The 24,144-nt window shown below is 37.4% G+C and overlaps 2 protein-coding genes and 1 non-coding gene across 3 annotated transcripts in view; 1 reads left to right on the plus strand and 2 right to left on the minus strand.

Moving 5' to 3' along the window:
• Positions 1 to 9,563, minus strand: part of ASB12 (ankyrin repeat and SOCS box containing 12) — a 204,223-nt gene extending 194,660 nt beyond the window's left edge. Inside the window, exon 1 of the mRNA XM_086390093.1 lies at positions 9,439 to 9,563. The gene's annotated coding sequence lies outside the window, so the exon portion shown is untranslated. The remainder of the gene's footprint in view (positions 1 to 9,438) is intronic.
• The window catches only part of MTMR8 (myotubularin related protein 8), a 278,922-nt gene that overhangs the window by 153,178 nt on the left and 101,600 nt on the right, over positions 1 to 24,144 (minus strand). The window contains 4 exon segments of the mRNA XM_086390090.1: positions 9,439 to 9,567; positions 12,142 to 12,342; positions 19,520 to 19,569; positions 20,425 to 20,550. Coding sequence (XP_086246216.1) covers positions 9,439 to 9,567; positions 12,142 to 12,342; positions 19,520 to 19,569; positions 20,425 to 20,550 — 506 coding nt within the window.
• Positions 6,903 to 7,006, plus strand: LOC147340260 (U6 spliceosomal RNA). The gene has a single exon (XR_015159970.1). It is a non-coding gene; the product is annotated as a U6 spliceosomal RNA (small nuclear RNA).

Raw genomic sequence — 24,144 nt, forward strand, 5'->3', positions numbered from 1 at the left:
AATAAGGAGCTTATGATCTGAGCCATAGTCAGCTCCTGGTCTTGTTTTTGTTGACTGTTATAGAGCTTCTCGATCTTTGGCTGGGAAGAATATAATTAATCTGATTTTGGTGTTGACCATCTGGTGATGTACATGTGTAGCGTCTTCTCTTGTGTTGTTGGAAGACGGTGTTTGCTATGACCAGTGCATTTTCTTGGCAAAACTCTATTAGTCTTTGTCCTGCTTCATTCCATATTCCAAGGCCAAATTTGCCTGTTACTCCAGGTGTTTCTTGACTTCCTACTTTTGCATTCCAGTCCCCTATAATGAAAAGGACATCTTTTTTGGGTGTTAGTTCTAAAAGGTCTTGGAGGTCTTCATAGAACCATTCAACTTCAGCTTCTTCAGCATTACTGGTGGGGGCATAGACTTGGATTACTGTGATATTGAATGGTTTGCCTTGGAAATGAACAGAGATCACTCTGTCATTTTTGAGATTGCATCCAAGTACTGTATTTCGGACTCTCTTGTTAACCATGATGGCTACTCCATTTCTTCTAAGGGATTCCTGCCCGCAGTAGTAGATATAATGGTCACCTGAGTTAAATTCACCCATTCCAGTCCATTTTAGTTCACTGATTCCTAGAATGTCGATGTTCACTCTTGCCATCTCCTGTTTGACCACTTCCAATTTGCCTTGATTCATGGACCTGACATTCCAGTTTTCTATGCAATATTGCTCTTTACAGCATCGGACCTTGCTTCTATCACCAGTCACATCCACAACTGGGTATTGTTTTTGCTTTGGCTCCATCCCTCCATTCTTTCTGGAGTTATTTCTCCACTGATCTCCAGTAGCATATTGTGCACCTACTGACCTGGGGAGTTCCCCTTTCAGTATCCTATCATTTTGCCTTTTCATACTGTTCTTTGGGTTCTCAAGGCAAGAATACTGAAGTGGTTTGCCATTCCCTTCTCCAGTGGACCACATTGTGTCAGCCCTCTCCACCATGACCCGCCCATCTTGGGCGGCCCCACAGGCACGGCTTAGTTTCATTGAGTTAGACAAGGCTGTGGTCCTAGTGGTCCTTTGGTTTCCCTTGTGGCTCAGCTGGTAACTGCCATACAGTACGAAACAAGAAAGCAGTAACTGAGTAAAATCATAGAAAGCCACCAAATTAAAATAGCAGATAGAAACACAAGGAAAAAGAAATAATAGAGCTATAGATCAACCAGAAATAAAAGTTTACATGGCAGTACTGAGTTCTTGATAGCAATAATCATTCTAAATAAAATTGGTTGAATATATCAATCAAAAGATACAGAGTGGCTGGATAAATAAAGGAAAAAACGAGACAACTATATACTGCTTCTGGAGACTTATCTCAGCTCTAAAGACAAACATAGGCTCAAAGTGAAGCAAATCGCAGTCAAAAAAAAGTAGATGTTGCCATACCATATCAGAGAAACAGATTATGCCAAAAAATTTAACAAGATACAAAGATGGACATTATAAATGATAAAGGGTACAATTCATTAAGAAGATATAAAAATTATAAATATATATGAACCATGTTAAGGAGTGACAAATATATATAAAGGAATTATTAACAGAATTAAAGGGGTACATTAAAAGCAACACAGTAAGTGTAGCACATGTTAACATGCTGTTACATCAGTGGACAAATCATCCAGGCAGAAAGTCTTCAAGGAAACAGGAGCCTTAAAGAAAACATTAGAGCACACAGATTTGATAGGTTGGTACTGACTACTTCTTAAAAATACAGCAGAATATACATTCTTATCAAGTGTGCATGGAACATTCTCAGTGATAGATCCTATGCTAGGACACATACACAAAAAGTCTCAATAAATTTCAGAAGGCTGAAATCATATCAAGTCTTTTTTTCTGATCACAGTGGCATATTCATTAGAAATAAGCTACAAGAAATAAGCTGGAAAAAATTACAACTACTTAGAGACTAAAAAAATATGCTACTAAACAACTATTGGGTCAATGAAGAAATTAAAGATGAAATAAAAACATGTGTGTGTGTGTGTGTGTGTGTGCTAAGTTGCTTCAGTCGTGTCTGACTCTTGGTGACCCTGTGGACTGTAGCCTGCCAGTCCACAGGATTCTCCAGACAAGAATACTGGAGTAGGTTGCCAGGCTGTCCTCCAGAGGATCTTCTCAACTCAGGGAACAAATCCATGTTTCTCATGTCTCCTACATTGGCAGGTGGCTTCTTTACCACTAGCACTACCTGAGAAGCTCCAAAATTAAAACACACCTGAAGACAAATGAAAATGAAAACCTGACATACCAGTATTTATGGGAGGCAGCAAAATCAGTATGAAGAGGGAAGTTTATAGCAATTCAGGCCTACCTCAGGATACAAGAAAAATCTCAAAAAACAATATAACCATAAACCTAAAAGCACTATAAAATAAACAACAAACAAAGCTCAGAGTTAATGGAAAGGAGGAAATAATAAAGACCAGAGCAGAAATAGAGGAAATAGAGATGAAACAGACAACAGGAAAATATGAATGAAACTAGGAGCTGGTTTTTTAAAAGATAAACAAAATTGACCAACATTATAGCATAACTCATTAAGAGAAAAAATATAGAAGGCTCAGCTAAATAAAATAAAAAACAAAACAGAAGAAATTACAATGGATACCACAGAAATACAAATAATTATAAGACAATACTGTGAACAGCTATACAGCAACAAATTAGATAACCTAAAAGCAGCAGTGGCATCCCACTCCAGTACTCTTGCCTGGATAATCCCATGGATGGAGAAGCCTGGTGTGCTGAAGTCCATGGGGTCGCTAAGAGTCAAACACGACTGAGCGACTTCACTTTCACTTTTCACTTTCATGCATTGGAAAAGGAAATGGCAACCCACTCCAGTGTTCTTGCCTGGAGGATCCCAGGGACAGGGGAGCCTGGTGTGCTGCCGTCTCTGCAGTTGCACAGAGTCAGACACAACTGAAGCGACTTAGCAAAAGCAGATAAATTTTTAGAATTATACAACTGTCCAAGAGTGAATAATGAAGAAATGGGAAATATGAATAAACTGATCACTAGTAAAGAGACTGAAGCAGTAATCAAAAAACTCACCCTGAGGAAAAAAAATCAAGAATCAGATCCCTTCACAGGTGAATTTTACCCAACATTAAAAGTTGAGTTAATGTCCACCCTTGTCAAATTGAAGAGGAGAGAATGCTTGCTAACACATTTTATGAGCTCAATATTACCTAATACCAAAACCAGACAAGAGTAATGCAGTAATTAAAAAAAAAAATTGTATAGGTCAGTATCTCTAATGAACACAGACACAAAAGTGGTTAACAAAATATTAACAAAACATATACAACAATACATTAAAAGGATACAATGTGGACAATTGGGATTTATTCCAGGAATGCAAGGATGGTTCAACATTCACAAACCAACCAATGAGATATACCAAATCAACAAAATTAAGAATAAAAATTATATGATCATCTCAATAGGTGCACAAAAGGCATTTGACAATATTCAATACTCATTTATGATAAAAACTCTCAATAAAATGGGTATAGAGTAAATGTACCTCAACATTATAAAAGTCATATATGACAAGCCCACAGCTAACATCATATTCAAAAAGAAAAACTGAAAGCTATACCTCTATGATTAGGAACAAGACAAGGATGCCCACTCTTGCCAGTCTTATTCAATATGAGAAGTCCTAGTCAGAGAAACTACAAAAGAAAAAGAAATAAAAGGCATCCAAATTGGAAAATAAGATCTAAAACTGTAACTATTTATGGATGACATGATTTTATATATTAAAAATCCTAATGCCTCCAGCAAAAAAAAAAAAAAAAAAACTATTAGAAATAGTAAATTAATAAAGTTGCAGGGTACAAAATTCATATGCAAAATCTTTTGAGTTTCTACACCTTAACAACAGACAAGCAGAAGGAGAAATTAAAAAGAAAATAATCCTATTTACAATCACAAGACAAAGAATACCTAGGGATAAATTTAACTAAGAAGTGAATGACCAGTTTGCTAAAATCTATGACACTGTTGAAAGAAAGTTAACAAAACACAAAGAAATGGAAAGACATTCCATGGCTGTGGATTATAATTAACATTACTAAAATGTCCATATTACCAAATCAATCTACTGATTCAATTCAATCCTTATCAAAATCCTGATGATATTTGTCACAGAACAAAACATCCGAAAATCTATGTGCATCCTGGGCTTCTCTGGTAGCTCAGATGGTAAAGAATCTGCCTACAATACAGGAGACCCAGGTTCAATCCCTGGGTCGGGAAGATTCCCAGAGAAAGCTATGGCTACCCACACCAGTATTCTTGCCTAGAGAATTCTATGGAGAGAAGAGTCTGGTTGGCTGCAGCCCATGGGGTCACAAAGAGTCAGACACAAATGAGCAACTAACACTTTCACTTTTCACTTAAATAGCAAAATAAATTCTGAGGAAAAAGAACAAAGTGAAAGTATTCCCCTCCCTGATTTCAAATCATACCACAAAGCTACAGTATCAGAAACATCATAGCATTGGCAGAAAAAAAGATACATAGAACAATGAAACAGAATTGACGGCACAAAAATAACCTCATGCACATATGGACAATTAATTTATGATAAAAGAGCAAAAAACATACTATGGAGAAAGGTAGTCTCCTCAATAATTGGTGTTAGGAAAACTGGACAATCCACGTGTAGGGAAAAAAAAAAAAGAAACTAGACCACTATCCCATAGCAGACACAAAATTCAACTTAAAATGGATCAAATCCTGGAGTATAAGACCTGAAACTATAAAACCCCTAGAAGAAAACATAGGCAGTATGCTCTTTGACGTTGGTCTTAGCAATATCTTTCTCCTCAGGCAAGGAAAACAAAAGCAAAAATAAACAAGTGGGACTACATCAAACTAAAAATCTTCTGTACAGTAAAGGAAACCATCAGCAAAATGAAAGGACAACCTACCAAATGGGACAAGTCATTTGCAAATATATGATATGGGATTAATATATAAAATATATAAAGAACTCATATAACTCAGCAACAACAAAATAAACAACCTGATTTTTTTTTTTTTTTTTTCAATTTTATTTTTAAAAAAAAAATCACATGCTCCCCATCCTGAACCCTCCTCCCTCCCAACCTCCCCATACCATCCCCCTGGGCCTTCCCAGCGCACCAGCCCCAAGCATCCAGCATCGTGCACTGAACCTGGACTGGCATCTCGTTTCATACATGACATTTTTTAAAAAATGGGCAGAGGATCTGAACAGACATTTTTCCAAAAAAAACATACAGATAGCCAACAGGCACATGAAAATAAGTTCAACATCACTAATTATTAGGGAAGTGCACATCAAAACCCCAATATATCATCTCACACCCATCAGAATGGCTAGTATCAATGGCAGGAAACAAGTGTTGGAAAGGATATAGAGAAAAGTGAACACTCGTGCACTGCTGATTGGAATGTAATTTGATGCATCCACTATGGAAAACAGTATGGAGATACTTCAAAAAGTTAAGAAAGAAATACCATATTTTCCAGCTATTCTACTTTTGGGTATTCATATGAAGAATGCAAAAATAATAGTTTGAAAAGATACATACCACCCCTATGTATGTTGCAGATTTATTTACAATAGCCTAGGCACAGAAACAACCCAAGTGCTCATTGATGGATGGATAAAGAAAAGAAAAGAAAAATATATATATATATACAAATATACACATAATACATATATATACAACAGGATACTACTCAGCCATAAAAAGGCAAAATCTTGCCATTAGTGACAACATGGATGGATATTAAGGGTTTTATGCTAAGTGAAATAAGTCAGATGGAGAAAGGCAAATATGATTTCACTCACATGTGGAATAAAAAGAAAAACAAAAAAGATAAACACATAGATACAGAGAACAGGGTAGTAGGAGATGGTAAGCACATATATAGACCCATTGCAACAGGCTCCAATATAGCTCATTACAGCACTGGTTAGAACCTTACACTGTTGATGAAAAGGGTCAGGGAAAAAGGCAGAGCTGTTTCTTGAAGGAAGTAGATAGAGGGATTGGGCTGGAAGTCAAGCTCTGCCTGCAGAGAGAAAGGGAGAAGCAGTGCTTCTATCCCACAAGAGGGTCAGGCTCAGTCTGGCATTACACATAACAAATTAAATAACACATTCCCTTAAACCCACATATCCCCTTCCTTAGAATCTATTCTGTAGACTTTTATGGAATAAAGTGATTTAACTGACTGCATCCTGGAACCTGCATGGGAAAATGGATGTTCAGGGAGTCTCACCTGGGTGACGATGACACTAAGGGAGGAGAGAAAGGCTTTGTCTTGAATGCCCCAATTCATTGTTTCTTATATTTTAGAACTGTCTTTAAGTGAATCAAAGGATCTAAGCTTTTTAGGCAAATTATTGTTTGTTTATCTGAGTTTGAGTAAACTCTGGGAGTTGGTGATGGACAGGGAGGCCTGGTGTGCTGCAGTCCATGGGGTCGCAAAGAGTCAGACATGAGTGAGCGACTAAACTGAACTATCTGAAATTCAAATTAAAAAGTACTTTGGGATTGATATAAACAAAAATACAATATACCAAAACTTATGGGATACAGAGAAAGAACTGCTAAAAAGGAAATTTATAACTGTAAGTGCATTCATTAAAAAGAAAGACTTAATCTTATACCTTATGAAGCTAAAAAGGGAAGGCAAATTAAACCCAAAGTTAGCATAAGGGAAGAAATAATAAAGATTAAAACAGAGATAAATGAATATCAACAAAACTAAAGTTGGTTCTTTGAAAAGATTAATAAATTCAATAAAATGTTAAGTTAAACTTATTAAAAACAATGAGAGGGTGCTCATTTTGGCAGCATATATAATACAGTTGGAATGATACAGGGATTAGCATGACAGGTGTAAAATAATAACATGCAAATTTGTGAATCATTCCAAATTTTGCTATGATTGTAGAGCATTAATGTTTTCGCCATAACAGCAAACAGCAAAATGGTAACTGTATGAGTAGAGGATGTGCTAACTGATCTTGTTGTGGTGAGCATTTCACAATATTTACATGTATCAGATCATCACACTATATACCTTAAACTTACACCATGTTATATGTCAATTATATCACAATAAAACTGGAAAAATGCCCCTCAAATCCCTAAAAGTAACAGAAATGCATCATTTAATATGTATTATCCAGTTTATGTACAAGATGCTTTTGACATTAAACGAAGGTATTTTGGCCTCAAAAAATAAAAGAGGAAAGTCTCAAATTACTAAAATCATAAATTAAGTTGCTGCCAAGTCGCTTCAGTCGTGTCCGACTCTGTGCGACTCCATGGACTGCAGCCTACAAGGCTTCTCCATCCACGGGATTCTCCAGGCAAGAACACTGGAGTGGGTTGCCATTTCCTTCTCCAATGCCATGAAAGTGGAAAGTGAAAGTGAAGTCACTCAGTCGTGTCTGACTCTTAGCGACCCCATGGACTGCAGCCTACCAGGCTCCTCCATCCATGGGATTTTCCGGGCAACAGTACTGGAGTGCGGTGCCATTGCCTTCTCCCATAAATTAAGTTAGGGATTTTATTATTGAACTTATATAAATAAAGAAAAATACTAGAGAAAGTCATGAACAATTGCATGTCAACAAATTAGATGAAATGGAAAAATTTTTAGAAACACACAAACTTCCAAAAATGACTCAAGAACTAAAAAAGTTGAACAGACCTATAACAGTTTTTGATTCAGTAATCAAAAAATTCCCAACAAAGAAAAATTCAGGACCAGATGGCTTCACTGGTGACTTCTACTAAACATTGAAGAATTAACAATAATTTCTTTCAAACTATTCCAAATGTTGAAGAGTATGGAACATGCTCAGCTCATTCTATGTGGTCACTATAACCTTGATACCAAAGCCAGACCAGGACATTATAAGAAAATAAAACTGTAGATTAATATGCTTTATGAATATAGATGCAAAAATCCTCAACAATATACTAGGAAACTAAATGCAGCAGCATAGTAAGAGGATTATATACCATGACCAAGTGGGATTTACCCTAGGAAAGCATGGTTGGTTCAAAATCTGAAAATCAATCAGCGCTACACACCACATTAACAAAATTAACAAGAGGGAGTTCTCTGGTGGCCTAATGCCCTGGATTCTGAGCTTTCACTACAATGGCCTGGGTTCAATCCCTGGTCAGGGAACAGAGATGCCTCAAGCCGTGTAGTGTGGCCAAACAAAAACAAACAAAAAATAAAATTAAGGAGAAAATAACACATAATCATCTGCATCTCAACATGATTCAGAAAAAACATTTGATATAATCTAAAACACTTTCGTCATAAAAACACTCAACAAACTAGGAACAGAACGGAATGTCCTAAACATGATAAAATGAAGTCGCTTCAGTCGTGTCCGACTCTGTGCAACCCCATAGACGGCAGCCCACCAGGCTCCCCCGTCCCTGGGATTCTCCAGGCAAGAACACTGGAGTGGGTTGCCATTTCCTTCTCCAATGCATAAAAATGAAAAGTGAAAGTGAAGTCGCTCAGTCGTGTCCAACCCTCAGCGACCCCATGGACTGTAGCCCACCAGGATCCTCCATCCATGGGATTTTCCAGGCAAGAGTACAGGAGTGGGGTGCCACTGCCTTCTCCCAAACATGATAAGGGTCATTTGTAAAATAAAATTATAACATATTCAATGGAGAAAGACTGAAAGATTTCCCCCTAAGATAAGGAACAATATAAGGATGCTAGCTTTCACTACTTCTATTCAGCACTGGAAGTTCTACATAAGGCAAGAAAATAAAAGGCATCCAAATTGGAAAGGAATAATTAAAACAATATCTATTCAGAAATGATATGATCTTACATATATAAAATCCTACAGAATATACAAAATAAACCATTAGACTTAATAAATGCATTCAGTTCTGTCTTGTACTCATTGAATTGTGGTCAGTGAGCATGGCACCCTGTACTTAACACTTTGTGGGGAAAGTAGAACAAACTATATCAGCACATTCTCTTTCTCTGTTTTTCCTTCTCTTTGTCAGGGAAAAGGATAAGAAAGAAGAGAAATACATAAGGAAAGACTAAAAGGAATGAAACAACCTACACCTTGACTGGTTGTACTACTATAAATAAACTATTGTTTCTTGTTTATTTCCCTAAGCAAGTAACTACAAAGCCCTGAAAACCAATGGGAGTGTGGTCTTGCTTTCAGAGGCAGCAAGGAATGGATAATCTGGGAAAGAATGTCCTACTCCATAGCTTGGGTTATGGAGATGATGTCAGCTATACAAGGAGAGGCAAAGAAGCTGAGGCCTTGGGGTTTGCTGTAAGAAAGGATGAACAGCTTAGGAACTTACTGAATGTTGTAGGGCACAGTACTAGGATTTAGTACCCCATACATAGTGAAGCCTTTATAGAGAGGGTTCCTGAAGTCTGGTTTCCTCTGAACCAAGAAAGGCCACACTGAATGGGTTTTCTCATATATTCTGTAAGAAAAGAAAAACAAGCCAAAAAATTAAAAGCAGCAAGCAGGTAACATCAATAGATTTGCTGAACTTGACAATCATCTAAATTCTATTAACAAGTAACCTAAGACAGAAGGCTAGGATATGATACAAGGAAAATAAAAATAAATGGTAATGAAGAATGATAGAGTAACAAATTATCTGGGCTTCAACTTATCCATTTTTAAAGAGATTAGAAAGTGTTCCACATTGAAGAGAAACGTGTTGAGTATATATGCAGACTCTCTGTCTCTGTCACAGAGTAGTGATGTAATCTTAGGGATGTCCCTAGCCCTTTCTGGGCCTATTTTCTCATTTGTATAATGTGATCTTTAAGGTGTCTTCCAAATCTTGGATTCCATGAATAACCTTTCCAGTTTTAAAAAATCTAGAATTCCTTTTAAAAATCTGGTAAATTAACAGACAAGAGGTGAATTTCTGGCTTTTCTATATTTTATTTCGAGCCAGCTTCTCCTCCCCTCAGAAGGTACAAGACAGTGAAAGACAATGTAGCAATTTATATTGGCAAATATTTGTGAGTTATCCTAGGTGTGCAGCACTGATTTTGATATTTATATTACAAGACTGATTCTTCTTATCCCTTAGCTGAGTCCCTGGGGAGCGACTTAGTTAACACATAAAAAGCATGGAATTCATTGTCCCCAATGAAAGCTGCTGTGTATCCACACATGGGAAGTTCATTTGCTCATAAAGTGTCAAAGAAAGCTCTAGGAGGACAACAAAGAGAACTGATATGGGGTATATGACGTAAAAATTATAGTCTTGTAACTTTTAGAATCCTCAGACCATTTCAATGAGGCCAAAGGAACTGTATATGCATCTTTCTCATTTGTTGTTGGTTGAAAAAAGAAAAAAAAATCTTGCAGTGGTAACGTAAGTAGTATTTATTAACTATTTACTATGTGTCAAACACTGTCCCAGACTCTACTTAAAATACCCTATTAAATTTCATAATAAAACCTTGTAAGATATTTTAGTCCCAAAATAATAATGAGAAAATGAGACAAAAATTAATTTGCAAAAAGTCACATAGCTAGTAGGTGACAGAGCCAAAATCTGAACCCAGGTCTCTCTGATCCTAGAGTCCATGTCTTTTCTTTCATGGATGAATGATATGTCTGCTTGTTTTATATAACCACTATTAAAGCATATGCTAAAATTTTTAATCTTTTACATGTAGATTCAGATTTGTGTGAGGAATGGGTTGACGATATATTAGCCTCATTTTAAGAGGGTGGAGAAAAAGTATACGGAAAAGATCTCTGATTTTAGTGCTAGAAAAGCAGGTCAGAGACAGAACAAATGTGTTTATAAGCATTTGGGAAGAGGGTAAGAAAGTTCTAGTTGCAAAATGAAATAGAAATGTGCACAGAAGGTACTAAGTAACTACAGATTTTGAAGCAGCAAAATTCACCACTGTTCTCAGTGTTAACAAGAAAACAGAATTAGAGATATCATCTGACTTATCCAAGATATATCATAGCAGGGCCTGAGAACTTTATTTTTTTATTTAAATTTATTTATTTTAATTGGAGGCTAATTACTTTACAATATTGTATTGGTTTTGCCATACATCAATATGAATCCACCACAGGTGTACACGTGTTCCCAATCCTGAACCCCTCTTCCACCTCCCTCCCCGAACCATCCCTTGAGCTAACTGCTACTCAGTTAACAACTCTGAAACTAGAGTAGATTGTGAGATAGTCACTTCCCCTCTCTATTCTTTTCTTCTGACTCTAAAACAAGGAGAATGCTATTCCCAGAAACTCTGTATTGTCAACCTCAAAAATTATTTACATTTTATACACTGTGAGCATGTTAGAGTTTAAGTCCGGTACCAATTCAAGTGCCTATAGGAGCTGGGGAAGTAACATATGAAGTGAGCTGAGAATAAACAACAGAGAATAGTGAGAATTGTGGCAAACAACAGTGAGCTTGCTTCATTCAAATGGAGCAGGCTATTATTCAGCTCCAACTGATTATTGCCATTAGAAAATGCAGGTCCAATACTGCCAGAGTTCCTCATATTGCAGAATATTTTGCCACAGTGGCTTTTTGATTTTGGAAAAAAATCCTAAAACAACTGGATTTTTATGTGAAATATCATGATATTTAAATGCTGACTACTAATTAACAGTTTAAAAAATACTCTACAGATGAAACAGAATATACCTGTTAAGCCAGACTTGGCCTATGACCTGCTATTTAGTGATCTTAGACACAAATGATAAAGGATAGTAGCTAATGACTACTCATACACTCATTCCTTATAAAATCCTTGCACATCCATTGCTTTATTGGTTCCTTATGATAGATCTGAAAATTATATATTATTAACCCTATTTTACAGATAAAGAATCTGAGGTTTTGAGGAATACCCATACAAATACCAAGTGTTTTATGCTTCAAAAATTATTTTTATAGTTGTCATCTCCTCCCCTTTTGTGAACTGCTGTCCCAAATTCAGGGTGACTAGTAAATTTATACTGATATCCTCTCCCTATTCAGTGTTTTCTCACAAACTGAATTCACCTCAGATCATCTCGATCCTTCTGGCAGTTTCCAAGGAAGTTCCCAAACTGGCAGGAGAAAACATGGTCATGAATTTCCAGCAGGAAATTTTCATTAAATTCAAAGGCACATGGAAATTGTTCCATTAATTGCCAGATACAGTCTAGGAACTGTGTGAAAATAGGGGATACTTCTTTAGAGTCCCCATCCAGGTGGCCACACCTAAGAGATACAAGTAAAGGTAAAGAAAGACAATGATTAACATCAGGGATTACACTGTTTGGAACAGGCTATAGCAAGGTCACCTTCAGTTTCTGTATTGGAATTGGTAGGGAAATACCTAATGCCAAAATACAACTTAGAATCTCAAAGTTCATTAATCCCAGTGGACCTCTTAGCCACCAGCAACTTTCACTATTATCCAGATTGTAAACCTTTTGGTCATCTATTCTATTTCCTTTTGTATTCTCTACAATAGAACTTTCTACAATGATTGAAATGTTCCATATTTGTGCTGTCCAATATGGCAGTCACTATTAAGCACTTTAAATGTGGCTAGTATGACTAAGGAACTGAATTTTCAATTATATTTAATTTCAATTAATTTAACAGTTACATTTAGCTTAATGTGAACAAAGGTCATATCTATGTTGTTTACTGGACAGTGCCTGGTGTAAAAATAGTATTTAATACATTCCTTAAATGAATGAAAAAAATCTCATCCCAGAACTGTTTAATGTTTTCTCTCCCATGATGCTCTTTCCCAACTCTACCATCCACTAGAAGCCCTAATCCACTGTAAACATGCATGGCATCCTTAACTTCTACACTGAATTTTCTATCTTTTGATATAATTGAAATCTACCTCACCAAGGACACTACTTCTTGGGCCCCAAATAAAATGGAGAAGGCTCGTTATTCACTCTTCATGTATCATAATCCTAAAAGAAAGCTGAAGTGGGATCAATTTTCTCCTCATTACCACTGCATTCAACTACTCCTTTTACTCTCTTAAAAATACTTCCATTATGGGTCATGCTCATTCATTTTCCTCAGTGTTATCTTCTACAATATTTGGGTCACTTCTCTACATTTTCTGAAGAATCTGACTCCAGTTGTAAGTACTTATCTTTGGAGTAGATGCAGATGACCTACACTGGCTTAGACTCTTTAACTAACTAATCTACTTCACCGATCTTTACCTTTATCTACTTCACATCAGGCTTGTGTATCCATGGCATCCATGTTTCTTGATGTTAGCTAAAGGTGCTTCCTCCACTTTGAAACCTTAATATCAATATCCTGTTCTGATCACCACATATTATATTTCCAAAAGCTGCTCAACTTACCTCATCGAGCCCTCATCTTTGGACCTCTCTACTTGCCAGATTCCTCCTAGCTTCCTTACTATTCTATATTCTAGATCTTCCCCCACCAACTATTCTTTCCCCATTTTCTTCAACTTTCTGGTCTTTTTTTGTCATTATTTTCCTTCAAAATCCAACCACTGAGGAACAAACAAAGCTATGTTCTCTACTTCCACATGCTGACTGATGAATGCTGCTTGAGAAAAATTTAAAACCAGGCAAATTGACAACTTAAGTCTCCATACTCAGCTGGAATTTAATTGCTCCCAAGTAACCTTCATTAATGGGCTTCCCTGATAGCTTAGCTGGTAACGAATACACCTGCAATGCAGAAGACCTGGGTTCAATTCCTGGGTCGGGAAGATCCCTTGGAGAAGGGATAGGCTACCTACTCCAGTATCCTTTGGCTTCCCTGGTGGCTCAAACAGTAAAGACTTGGCCTGCAATGTGGGAGACCTGGGTACAATCTCTGGATTGGGAAGATCCCCTGGAGGAGGACATGGTAATCCACTCCAATATTCTTGCCTGGAGAATCCCCAAAGACAGAGGAGCCTGGCAGGCTGCAGTCCATAGGGTCGCACAGAGTGGGACACGATTGAAGCAACTAAACAGCAGCAGCAGCAGCAGCAACCTTTATGTATATCCTTAACACAGTTTTCCCATTAACCCTTAACAGCTCTTGCAAATTTTAAGCTATCTTCTGTAACCCTGACACATTTAACATTGACGTCTACAGTATTAATGAAAACGATCAAGGCCATCAAGTAAAAATATCTAACTTCTGCCTTGGACATTTACAAACCTAGTTCCTTCTCCACCTGTCCTTCCATGTAGTCTCCACTGAAGAGGTGTTCTTAGTTATCAGTTCAGTTCAGTTACTCCGTCATGTCCAACTCTTTGTGACCCCATGGACTACAATACGCCATGCTTTCCTGTCCATCACCAACTGTCGGACCTTGCTCAAACTCATGTCCATCGAGTGGGTGATGCCAACCAACCATCTCAGCCTCTGTCATCCCCTTCTCCTCCTGCCTTCAATCTTTCCCAGCATCAGGGTCTTTTCCAATTAGTCAGTTCACATCAGGTGGCCAAAGTATTGGAGTTTCAGCTTCAGCATCAGTCCTTCCAATGAATATTCAGGACTGATTTCCTTTAGGATGGACTGGTTGGATCTCCTTGCAGTCCAAGGGACTCTCAAGAGTCTTCTCCAACACCACAGTTCAAAAGCATCATTTCACGCCAGTCAGAATGACTGCGATCCAAAAGTCTACAAGCAATAAATGCTGGAGAGGGTGTGGAGAAAAGGGAACCCTCTTACACTGTTGGTGGGAATGCAAACTAGTACAGCCACTATGGAGAACAGTGTGGAGATTCCTTAAAAAACTGGAAATAGAACTGCCTTATGATCCAGCAATCCCACTGCTGGGCATACACACTGAGGAAACCAGAAGGGAAAGAGACACGTGTACCCCAATGTTCATCGCAGCACTGTTTATAATAGCCAGGACATGGAAGCAACCTAGATGCCCATCAGCAGATGAATGGATAAGAAAGCTGTGGTACATATACAGAATGGAGTATTACTCAGCCATTAAAAAGAATACATTTGAATCAGTTCTAATGAGATGGATGAAACTGGAACCTATTATACAGAGTGAAGTAAGCCAGAAAGAAAAACACCAGTACAGTATACTATCGCATATATATGGAATTTAGAAAGATGGTAACAATAACCCTGTGTATGAGACAGCAAAAGAGACACTGATGTATAGAACAGTCTTATGGACTCTGTGGGAGAGACAGAGGGTGGGGAGATTTGGGAGAATGGCATTGAAACATGTATAATATCATGTATGAAACGAGTCACCAGTCCAGGTTCGATGCACAATACTGGATGCGTGGGGCTGGTGCACTGGGACGACCCAGAGGGAGGGTATGGGGAGGGAGGAGGGAGGAGGGTTCAGGATGGGGAACACAGGTATACCTGTGGCGGATTCATTTCGATATTTGGCAAAACTAATACAATATTGTAAAGTTTAAAAATAAAATAAAATTAAAAAAAAAAAAAAAGCATCAGTTCTTCGGTGCTCAGCTTTGTTTATAGTCCAACTCTCACATCCATACATGATTACTGGAAAAACCACAGCTTTGACTATATGTGGAACTTTGTCAGCAAAGTAATGTTTCTGCTTTTTAATATGCTGTTTAGGTTGGTCATAGATTTTCTTCTATGGAGCAAGGATTTAATTTTCTTCTTAAAGGAGCAAGCGTCTTTTAATTTCCTGGCTTCAGTCACCATCTGCAGTGATTTTGGAGCCCAAGAAAATAAGGTCTCTCACTGTTTCCATTCTTTCCACTGTTTCCACATCTATTTGCCATGAAGTGATGGGACCAGATGCCATGGTCTTAGTTTTTCACATGTTGAGTTTTAAGACAGTTTTTTCATTGTCCTCTTTCATTTTCATCAAGAGCCTCTTTAGTTCCTCTTTGCTTTCTGCTGTAAGGGTGGTTCTTGGTTATACCTCAAGCTAAATGTTTTCATTTGGATGGAAGTCTTTATCCCTCTTTTCTCCTAAGGAGTCATTCTACAAAACACCCACTATTTCTTTCAAATCTTTAATCTTCTTTAAAATTTATTTATTTTTAATTGAATAACAACTGCTTTACAGTATTGTATTGGGCTTCTGTCATATATCAATTTGATCAGCCATGGGTATACATATGCCCCCTCCTTCTTGAACCTCCCTCCCACCTCCTACCTCCCACCCATCTCACCACTCTATGTTGTTACAGAGCCCCAATTTGAGTTCTCTGAGTCATATAGCTAATTCCCATTGGCTATCTATTTTAAATTCCTATTGGCTATCCATGGGGTCACAAAGAATCGGACACGACTGAGCAACTGAACTGATCTTTTTTACATATGGTAGTATATACGTTTCCATGTTACTCTCTACTTTCATCCCACCCTCTCCTTCCCCCTCCCATCCAATGTCCATAAGTTTGTTCTCTACATCTGCATTTCTTTTCCTTCCCTGCAAATAGGTTCATCAGTACCATCTTTCTAGATTTCATATATATGTGATAATATACGACATTCGTTTTTCTCTTTCTGACTTACTTAACTCTGTATAATAGGCTCTAGGTTCATCCACCTCATTAGAACTGACTCAAATGTGTGGTTTTTTTTTTAATGGCTGAGTAATATTCTATTGTATATACACACCACAGCTTCTTTATCCATTCATCTGTCAATGGACATCTAGGTTGTTCCATATCCTACCTATTGTAAATAGTGCTGCAATGAATATTGGGGTACATATGACTTTTTCAGTTTTGTTTCCTCAGGGTATATGCTTGGCAGTGCGATTGCTGGGTCATATGGTAGTTTTATTCCTATTTTTTAAAGGAATCTCCATACTGTCTTCTATAGTTATTGTATCTAATTACTTTCCTACCAACTTTGCAAGAGGGTTCCCTTTTCTCCATATCCTCTCCAGCATTTATTGTTTGTAGATTTTTTTGATGATGACCATTCTGACCAGTGTGAGGTGATATCTTATTATAGTTTTGATTTATACAAATCTTTTTTAAAACTTTTTGCATGAAAGATTCTTTAAATCTATAGTGCTTTATGATTTTCACAAGTTTCAGACAAATGATTTCATATAATTTCATAACCCTCTTAAAAAATTTCCTACCTACGAAACACTTTGTTGTAGTGGACTTTGTACAAATTTGTGTTGAATGATCATAAAGTTAATTTCCCAAATGATAAATAAGTAATTTGGATTTCCTTTAAAGGCCTATAAAGGCTATCTTCAAATTTCAAAGCTCTCAGGAGAAATCATTCTGGATTTGTACTCAGTGTCACATTTTTTGTTTTGTTTTGTTTTTTGGCTTTTACATAATGTGTGGCAGGCTATATGAGTCATAACGAAATCTTGATAAACATAGTAAATTCAACCTATGAAGAAACAGGAATACAAAGGCAGTATTTGAGTTTGTACCAAGAACAAATCTTGGTATAAATGCATTTCAACCATTAAAAAAAAATAAAGCATTTCCAAAAGAAAAATGAGGATAAACTCCTACTGTAAGTTCTGTTTCATAGAAAGACAAAGTAAGAAGTGTTGGATTCAGCACCAGAAAACAAACATCAGTCTGACATCAAGACAGCTGACACTGAAGATGATGAGCCCATCAGTTTGCTTATTTAACAATCATCCATTAAACTTTGTTAACTTTTTGAGTCTTTCCTTTACCTTTCCTACCTACTCCTCTCTTTACCCCTCTTCCCTAGTTTCTTCCTAACCACTACTTTGTTCTCTACATCTGTGAGTCTGCTAGTTTTTTGTTATATTCACTAGTTTGTTGTATTTTTTAGATTCCACATGCAAGTGATATCATACAGTACTTGTATTTCTCTGTATGACTCATTTCACTTAGCATAATGCCCTCCAAAGTCCATCCATGATGCTGCAAATGACAAAGTTTCACTCCTTTTTATAGCTGAGTAGTATTCCACTCTGTATCTATTTATATATACAACGTCCTTTTTATCCCATCTATTGATGGATGCTTATGTTGCTTCCACACCTTGGCAGCTGTAAATAATGCTGCTATGAACATGGGGGTGCACTGTATGTTTCTAAATTAATGTTTTTGTTTTTTCTCAGATATATACCCACAAAGAAACTCAAAAAGAAACACAACAAATACTGGCCAAGGATATAGAGAAAAGGGAACCATCCTACTTGCTTGTGGGAATATAAAATGGTGCAGCCAGAGTGAAAAATAGTATGGAGATTTCTCAAAACCTAAAAATAGATCAACCTCATCTTCTTAATGTTCTAAAATACCACCAGTTCTAGGAATTTTCCTTTGCCCAGCATGGGTAAGGTTCCCTTGTAGCAGTTATACTATGTGTGTGTTTTAAGTCACTTCAGTCATGTCTGACTCTTTGTGACCATATGAACTGTAGCTCACTAGGCTCCTCTGTCCATGGGATTCTCCAGGCAAGAATATTGGAGTGGTTGCAATCCCCTCCTCCAGGAGATCTTCCCAACCCAGGACCTAAACCTTATCTTTTACATCTCCTGCATTGTCCAGCAGGTCCTTTACCACTAGTGCTACCTGGGAAGCCCGTATCATACTATACTGTCATCACTGATTTTATTTTCTATAGAAGAAGGGACAGCAAACACATCTGGTCTAATACAGTACCCTCAAAACCTGGCATATTGCCTGGACCAAAGTTTGTTGACAAAAGAACAAATGGATGGACCCAAATAGCTAGAGAGTAGTAATCAAAAGAAATTTAATGTATACACACCAATGTGGGATAATAAGACTTGAATAGCAACCTCCTTGAGGGTAAAACTCATATTTTATGTGCCTTTGTTATCAGCTCAGTGTCTCACATAGTTTACAGCATATTGTTAGGTATTTGATAAATATTTGTTATTCTCTTAACACACAAAGTCTCAGTGAGGCTGTTTGGCTTATAATAGCACTAGATCACTAAATAAATATAAGTCCTTGCAGCCACCTCTTACCAAAGAACAGAAATGTGCAAATGCCTTTTTTTTTTTCTTATAAAAGATTAAAAGTTGCATTGCATTAGATATTACTCCCTCTACCTGAATGCCCACTGTTCTCTCTAGCAAACTCCTATTCAGTCCCTAAAATTCATCCTTAAATATTGCCTATTCCTGGAAGCCTATCTTGTGTTCTTCAAACACAGTTAAGCTCTTTTTCCTCTGTGGCCTGTGATGTCTAGTCTTCCTTGAAATATTAAATGATTTGATATAATCATTTGTTTCACTTTGAAGGCATATATGATTGCCTAGTTACTCCTGTGTCCCTAATTCCTTAGCATTATGTATGGAATACGTGTTTCTTGATGAAAAGAGATTTATGCCATGTTCAACTTATTCTTCCTTCTTATACAAGAATATATCAGGGTTTTGATAAATCTCACCCTACTGAATTCTCCTTAGCCTCCACCTTTAAAATGAGGATATTTTTACCTTTGGGAGAACTTGTGGCCCATGGATATCCATTCCTTCTCTATCAGGATCTTTATTTTATAGAAAAAGAAAACTTTGCATTAGAAAAATCATAAAATTAATTAATCATACCGATAAAGTATCAAAACACTTTGCTGAAGTGGACTTTGTACAAATTTGTGTTGAATGATCATAAAGTTAATTTCCTACATGATAAATAAGTAATTTAGATTTCCTTTAAAGACCTATAAAGGCTATCTTCAAATTTCAAAGCTCTCAGGAGAAATCATTCTGGATTTGTACTCAGTGTCACATTATTTTTGGCTTTTACATAATGTGTGGCAGGCTATATAAGTCATAACGAAATCTTGATAAACGTAAATTCAACCTATGAAGAAACAGGAATCCAAAGGCAGTATTTGAGTTTGTACCAAGAACAAATCTTGGTATAAATGCATTTCAACCATTAAAAAAAAAATAAAGCATTTCCAAAAGAAAAATGAGGATAAACTCCTACTGTAAGTTCTGTTTCATAGAAAGACAAAGTAAGAAGTGTTGGATTCAGCACCAGAAAACAAACATCAGTCTGACATCAAGACAGCTGACACTGAATATGATGAGCCCATCAGTTTGCTTATTTAACAATCATCCATTAAACTTTGTTAACTTTTTGAGTCTTTCCTTTACCTTACACCAACCAGCCTATTATATCCAACTTATCTTCTGATGGGTAAGAAACTATGTTGAGTGTGCAATGGAAAGTATGTAGACTGTAAATGCCTACTTTAGTGAAAGAAGCTAAACTGAAAACGAGAGCTGTTTTTGTAGACCTCTTTCTTATAGAAAACAAGTTGGTTGAGAGTTATATTTGATCTATTCATAATCGCCCACTTGTGCAAGGTAAAATCCAATCACTGCTCTCTTACCATGAGTCCTTTGAATGTCCTATAAAATGGATCTAGGAGGATGCTGGCCACAGAGCAAACTTGTGCTGTGCGGTCCCACCCATCAGAACAATGGACTAAGACATTGGTCTTTTCTACCTTCACTGCCTGTAAAGACAAGAGGCAAAAAGTACCATAAACAACTTTTACACAGCATGCTGGGTTAATTATATATGGTTACCATCAATACAGCGGAGAACTTGGTCTTAACTGGGCTACATTAATTTCTTCTCATAATATTGGTATCCTATATGAGGAATGACCCTGGAAAAGGAAATGGCAACCCACTCCACTATTCTCTGTCCATAGGATTGCCTGGAGAATCAGAGGAGCCTGATAGGCTATATAGTCCATAGGGTTGCAAAGAGTAAGACACAACTGAGCATGCACACATGGGGAATGAAAAAGAAAATAAAGAAATGTAACAGAAGGTGAGCTTACCTAATAGGAAAAGAAAACCAAAACCAGCACATTATATGGGTAAAAATAAAAACAAAAGAAGATCTACATTTATAAAACTTCTGAAGAAGACATGGATCAATTATTATAGCGAGGAGTGGGCAAGAGGAAGAATTCATGCTCAAAAACAAGACAGTTCTGCATCTCAGTCCCAGACCTGATAGTAATTTGCTTCGGAATCTTCAGCCATTTAGTCTTACTAATATAAATACTTTTAACTTAACGTGGAGAGGTTTACCTGTCTTAGGTAAGTTTCTATACAATCAAAATGATGTAAAAATATGGGCAGTTCCTCAACCTGGGCAATTTTGGCAATGGGAGCTATTGAGCATTCACTTAATCATTCTAGCACTTAATTATGTATCCCTCTATGTCATGTATATGCTAAGGATTAGAGATACAAAGATGAGACTCAGTTTCTGCCTTCAATGAGCAAACTATTCAGGATTACCAAAGGTAAATAAATACAATGCAGTGGAAAAACTGATGCTATAGGGTAATGTAGCCTTTTGTAGGAGCCAGGGAAGCTTGAGCCTTGAAGAAAATGTAGGATTTTCTCAGGTGAGGAAGAAGGGCATTTATTCACACATTCATTCATCTACTCACCTAGCCAATAACTACTGAGTGACTATACAAGATGCATTATAGTGTGCACTGGGGATACAAAAAAGACAAACATTTAAATGAATGACTATAAACCAATGATAACTAAAACAATGAAAGGTAACATCAGATACAACAAAGGCATATAATAACTAAAGAAGAGGAGACAACTAAAGTCGGCCTTGTCAGATGAATAGACATTTGTCAATAGACCAGGAGGAATGGATATTCCAGGCAAGGGGCATAATCTGACAATATTTACAAAGGCAAGGAGGCATGACATAGGTGAGGAATTATTAACTAGCTTGGTGGTTGAGGCTACACTAGAAGTGAGGGAGTGAGGAGAGACAAGTCTGGCCAGGAGGGCAAGGTTCAGATTGACAAGTGTGCACTTTATCTGGTAGCAATAGGGAGTCACTGGAGTTTTAAAAGCAGAGAAGTACCATGATCAGATGTACTCACTATGGTGACAATAAGGAGAATAAGAGGGAATAAATTTGGATTTAGAAAGATCAGTCAAAGAGCCACCAAAATTGTGAAAGGTAATAAGCACCTGAATAAAGGTGGTAGCAGTGGGGCTGAAAAGGAGAAGAGAGATGTTAAGAATAAAAATCTAATAGGACATAGTGTGAGAAGAGATGTGGGATAAAGGAGAGGGAAAAGTCAAAAATGACTCTTAAATGTTTCATTTAGTAATGACTAAGTGGATGACAATACCATTAGCCTGAACAATAAACACAGAGGAAGAAACAAGTTTTAGTTAGTGTTCAGAGTAAGTAAGATTTAATTTGAGGCCATGGAGAGTCTGAGGTAGTTGGGGGATATTCAATGGGGCATTCAGTGGACAGCTGTATATGTGGGTCTGGAGTTTAGGAGAACGAGGAAACTGAGCCAGAGTATAGATGTGACCACAATATGAGTAGAGATCGTAAGTGAAACTGCATGACTGGTGCTGTCCATGCAGAGACCACAGTGAGAAAAGGAAAGACCTTAAAAAGCAGTAACTTTTAAGGGGAAAGTAGAGGAAGGAGAGAGCTATTAAAGGAGTCAGCTTGTGAAAAAGCCTGAAAGGTAGAAAAAGAAATGGGAAATAGTAGTTGGATTAAGGCCAGAACTACAAAAATGGTTCAAAGAGAATGGGGATAACAATGTCAAATGTAGCAGAGTGGTGAAAACAGAACAAAGGTTAAAGAGTGACCTTGAAATCGACAAGCTAGGGGTCATTTGAGACCTCAGCAAGAAAGTAAAAAGTGAAAGTGAAGTTGCTCAGTCATGTCTGACTCTTAGCGACCTCATGGACTGCAGCCTACCAGGCTCCTCCATCCATGGGATTTTCCAGGCAAGAGTACTGGAGTGGGGTGTCATTGCCTTCTCCGTAGCAGCAGAGACCTCAGCAAGAAGAGTACTAATGGTATGGAAGGAAACTGGATTATAGTGAACTGAAAAGTGAAGGGATGTGAGGAAGTGTGGATAAGGAAGGTCAATTACTTTCAAGAAAGCTCTAAGCAAGAGGAAAGAGAACAGTAAATATAAGAAGATAAGAAAAATTCTTTTCTTAGGAATAAGAAAGTATTAAGTTTACTTCCCTGGTGGCCGAGTGGTTAAGAATCCACCTGTCAATGCAGAGGACATGGGTTCAATCCCTGGTCTGGGAAGATTCCACATTCTGTGGGGCATTAAAGCCTGTGTTTCACAACTACTGAAGCCTGTGTGTGTGCCCTAGAGCCTGTTCTGCACAAGAGAAGTCACCACAATGAGAAGCCTGTGCACTGCAACTAGAGAGTAGTCCCCTCTCACTGCAACTAGAGAAAATCCTCACAGCAACAAAGATCCAGTGTAGCTCCCCCTGCCCAAAAAAAAAAAAAAAAAGTGCCGAGCATATTTCTGAGGGATGAAGCCAGTGAAAGGAAAAGGTTAAAAATGTAAGAGAGGTGGGAAAAAGAAAATATAGGGGGAAAAGTTTCCTTGAAGAAGGAGGGGATGGAATTAAGAATATAGGTATGAGGCACCATTTCCTCTAAGATAGCAAGGAAGGAGAAAAAATAGTTGCGTGGGAAGATGAGAGATTACCTTTATTTTTCTATAAAGATGAAGACAAGTCTGAATATGTGCTTATAGAGAGGAAAGTAACAGTGCTATAGCCAGCTTGAAAGTAAAATACATATTAGAAATATCTTGCTTGGTGGAACAGGGCTGGGACCCAACCAATGTTATACACCATAAACTCAATACCAATTAACATGGCTATGGGATTTACTCCTTTGTAGCATTGTTTAGTAGTCAGGATATAAAAGCAGAGAATGAATGAGATTATCAGGGTAGGTAGAATGGAAGGATAAAGAGGCAAGGTGGAATGGATGAAGTGCTACACAACTAGGTCTTGGCTCCATAGGGAAGAAAGTAGTAAAAGGTGGAAAAAATGGAGTTAAAAGTGCAGAGGTCTTCATGGGACAGAAAAACCAGGTTAGCTGGAGTAAAAGTGTGAGAACTGGGGTATAAAAGTTCAAAGAACTATATCAGTGCTGAGTGTTTTATAGGTTTGTACATGGACATTCAAATCTCCCAGGATTGAGAGGAAGAATCAGGATGGAAAGGAAGTCACCTACCTAAAATGGTTTCCAAAGTACTTAAAGGAGAAAA

The sequence above is a fragment of the Bos grunniens genome, chromosome X (assembly GCF_055505025.1).
Source record: "Bos grunniens cultivar Pamir isolate PY7600 chromosome X, Bosgru_T2T1.0, whole genome shotgun sequence".
Classification (NCBI taxonomy): Eukaryota; Metazoa; Chordata; class Mammalia; order Artiodactyla; family Bovidae; genus Bos; species Bos grunniens.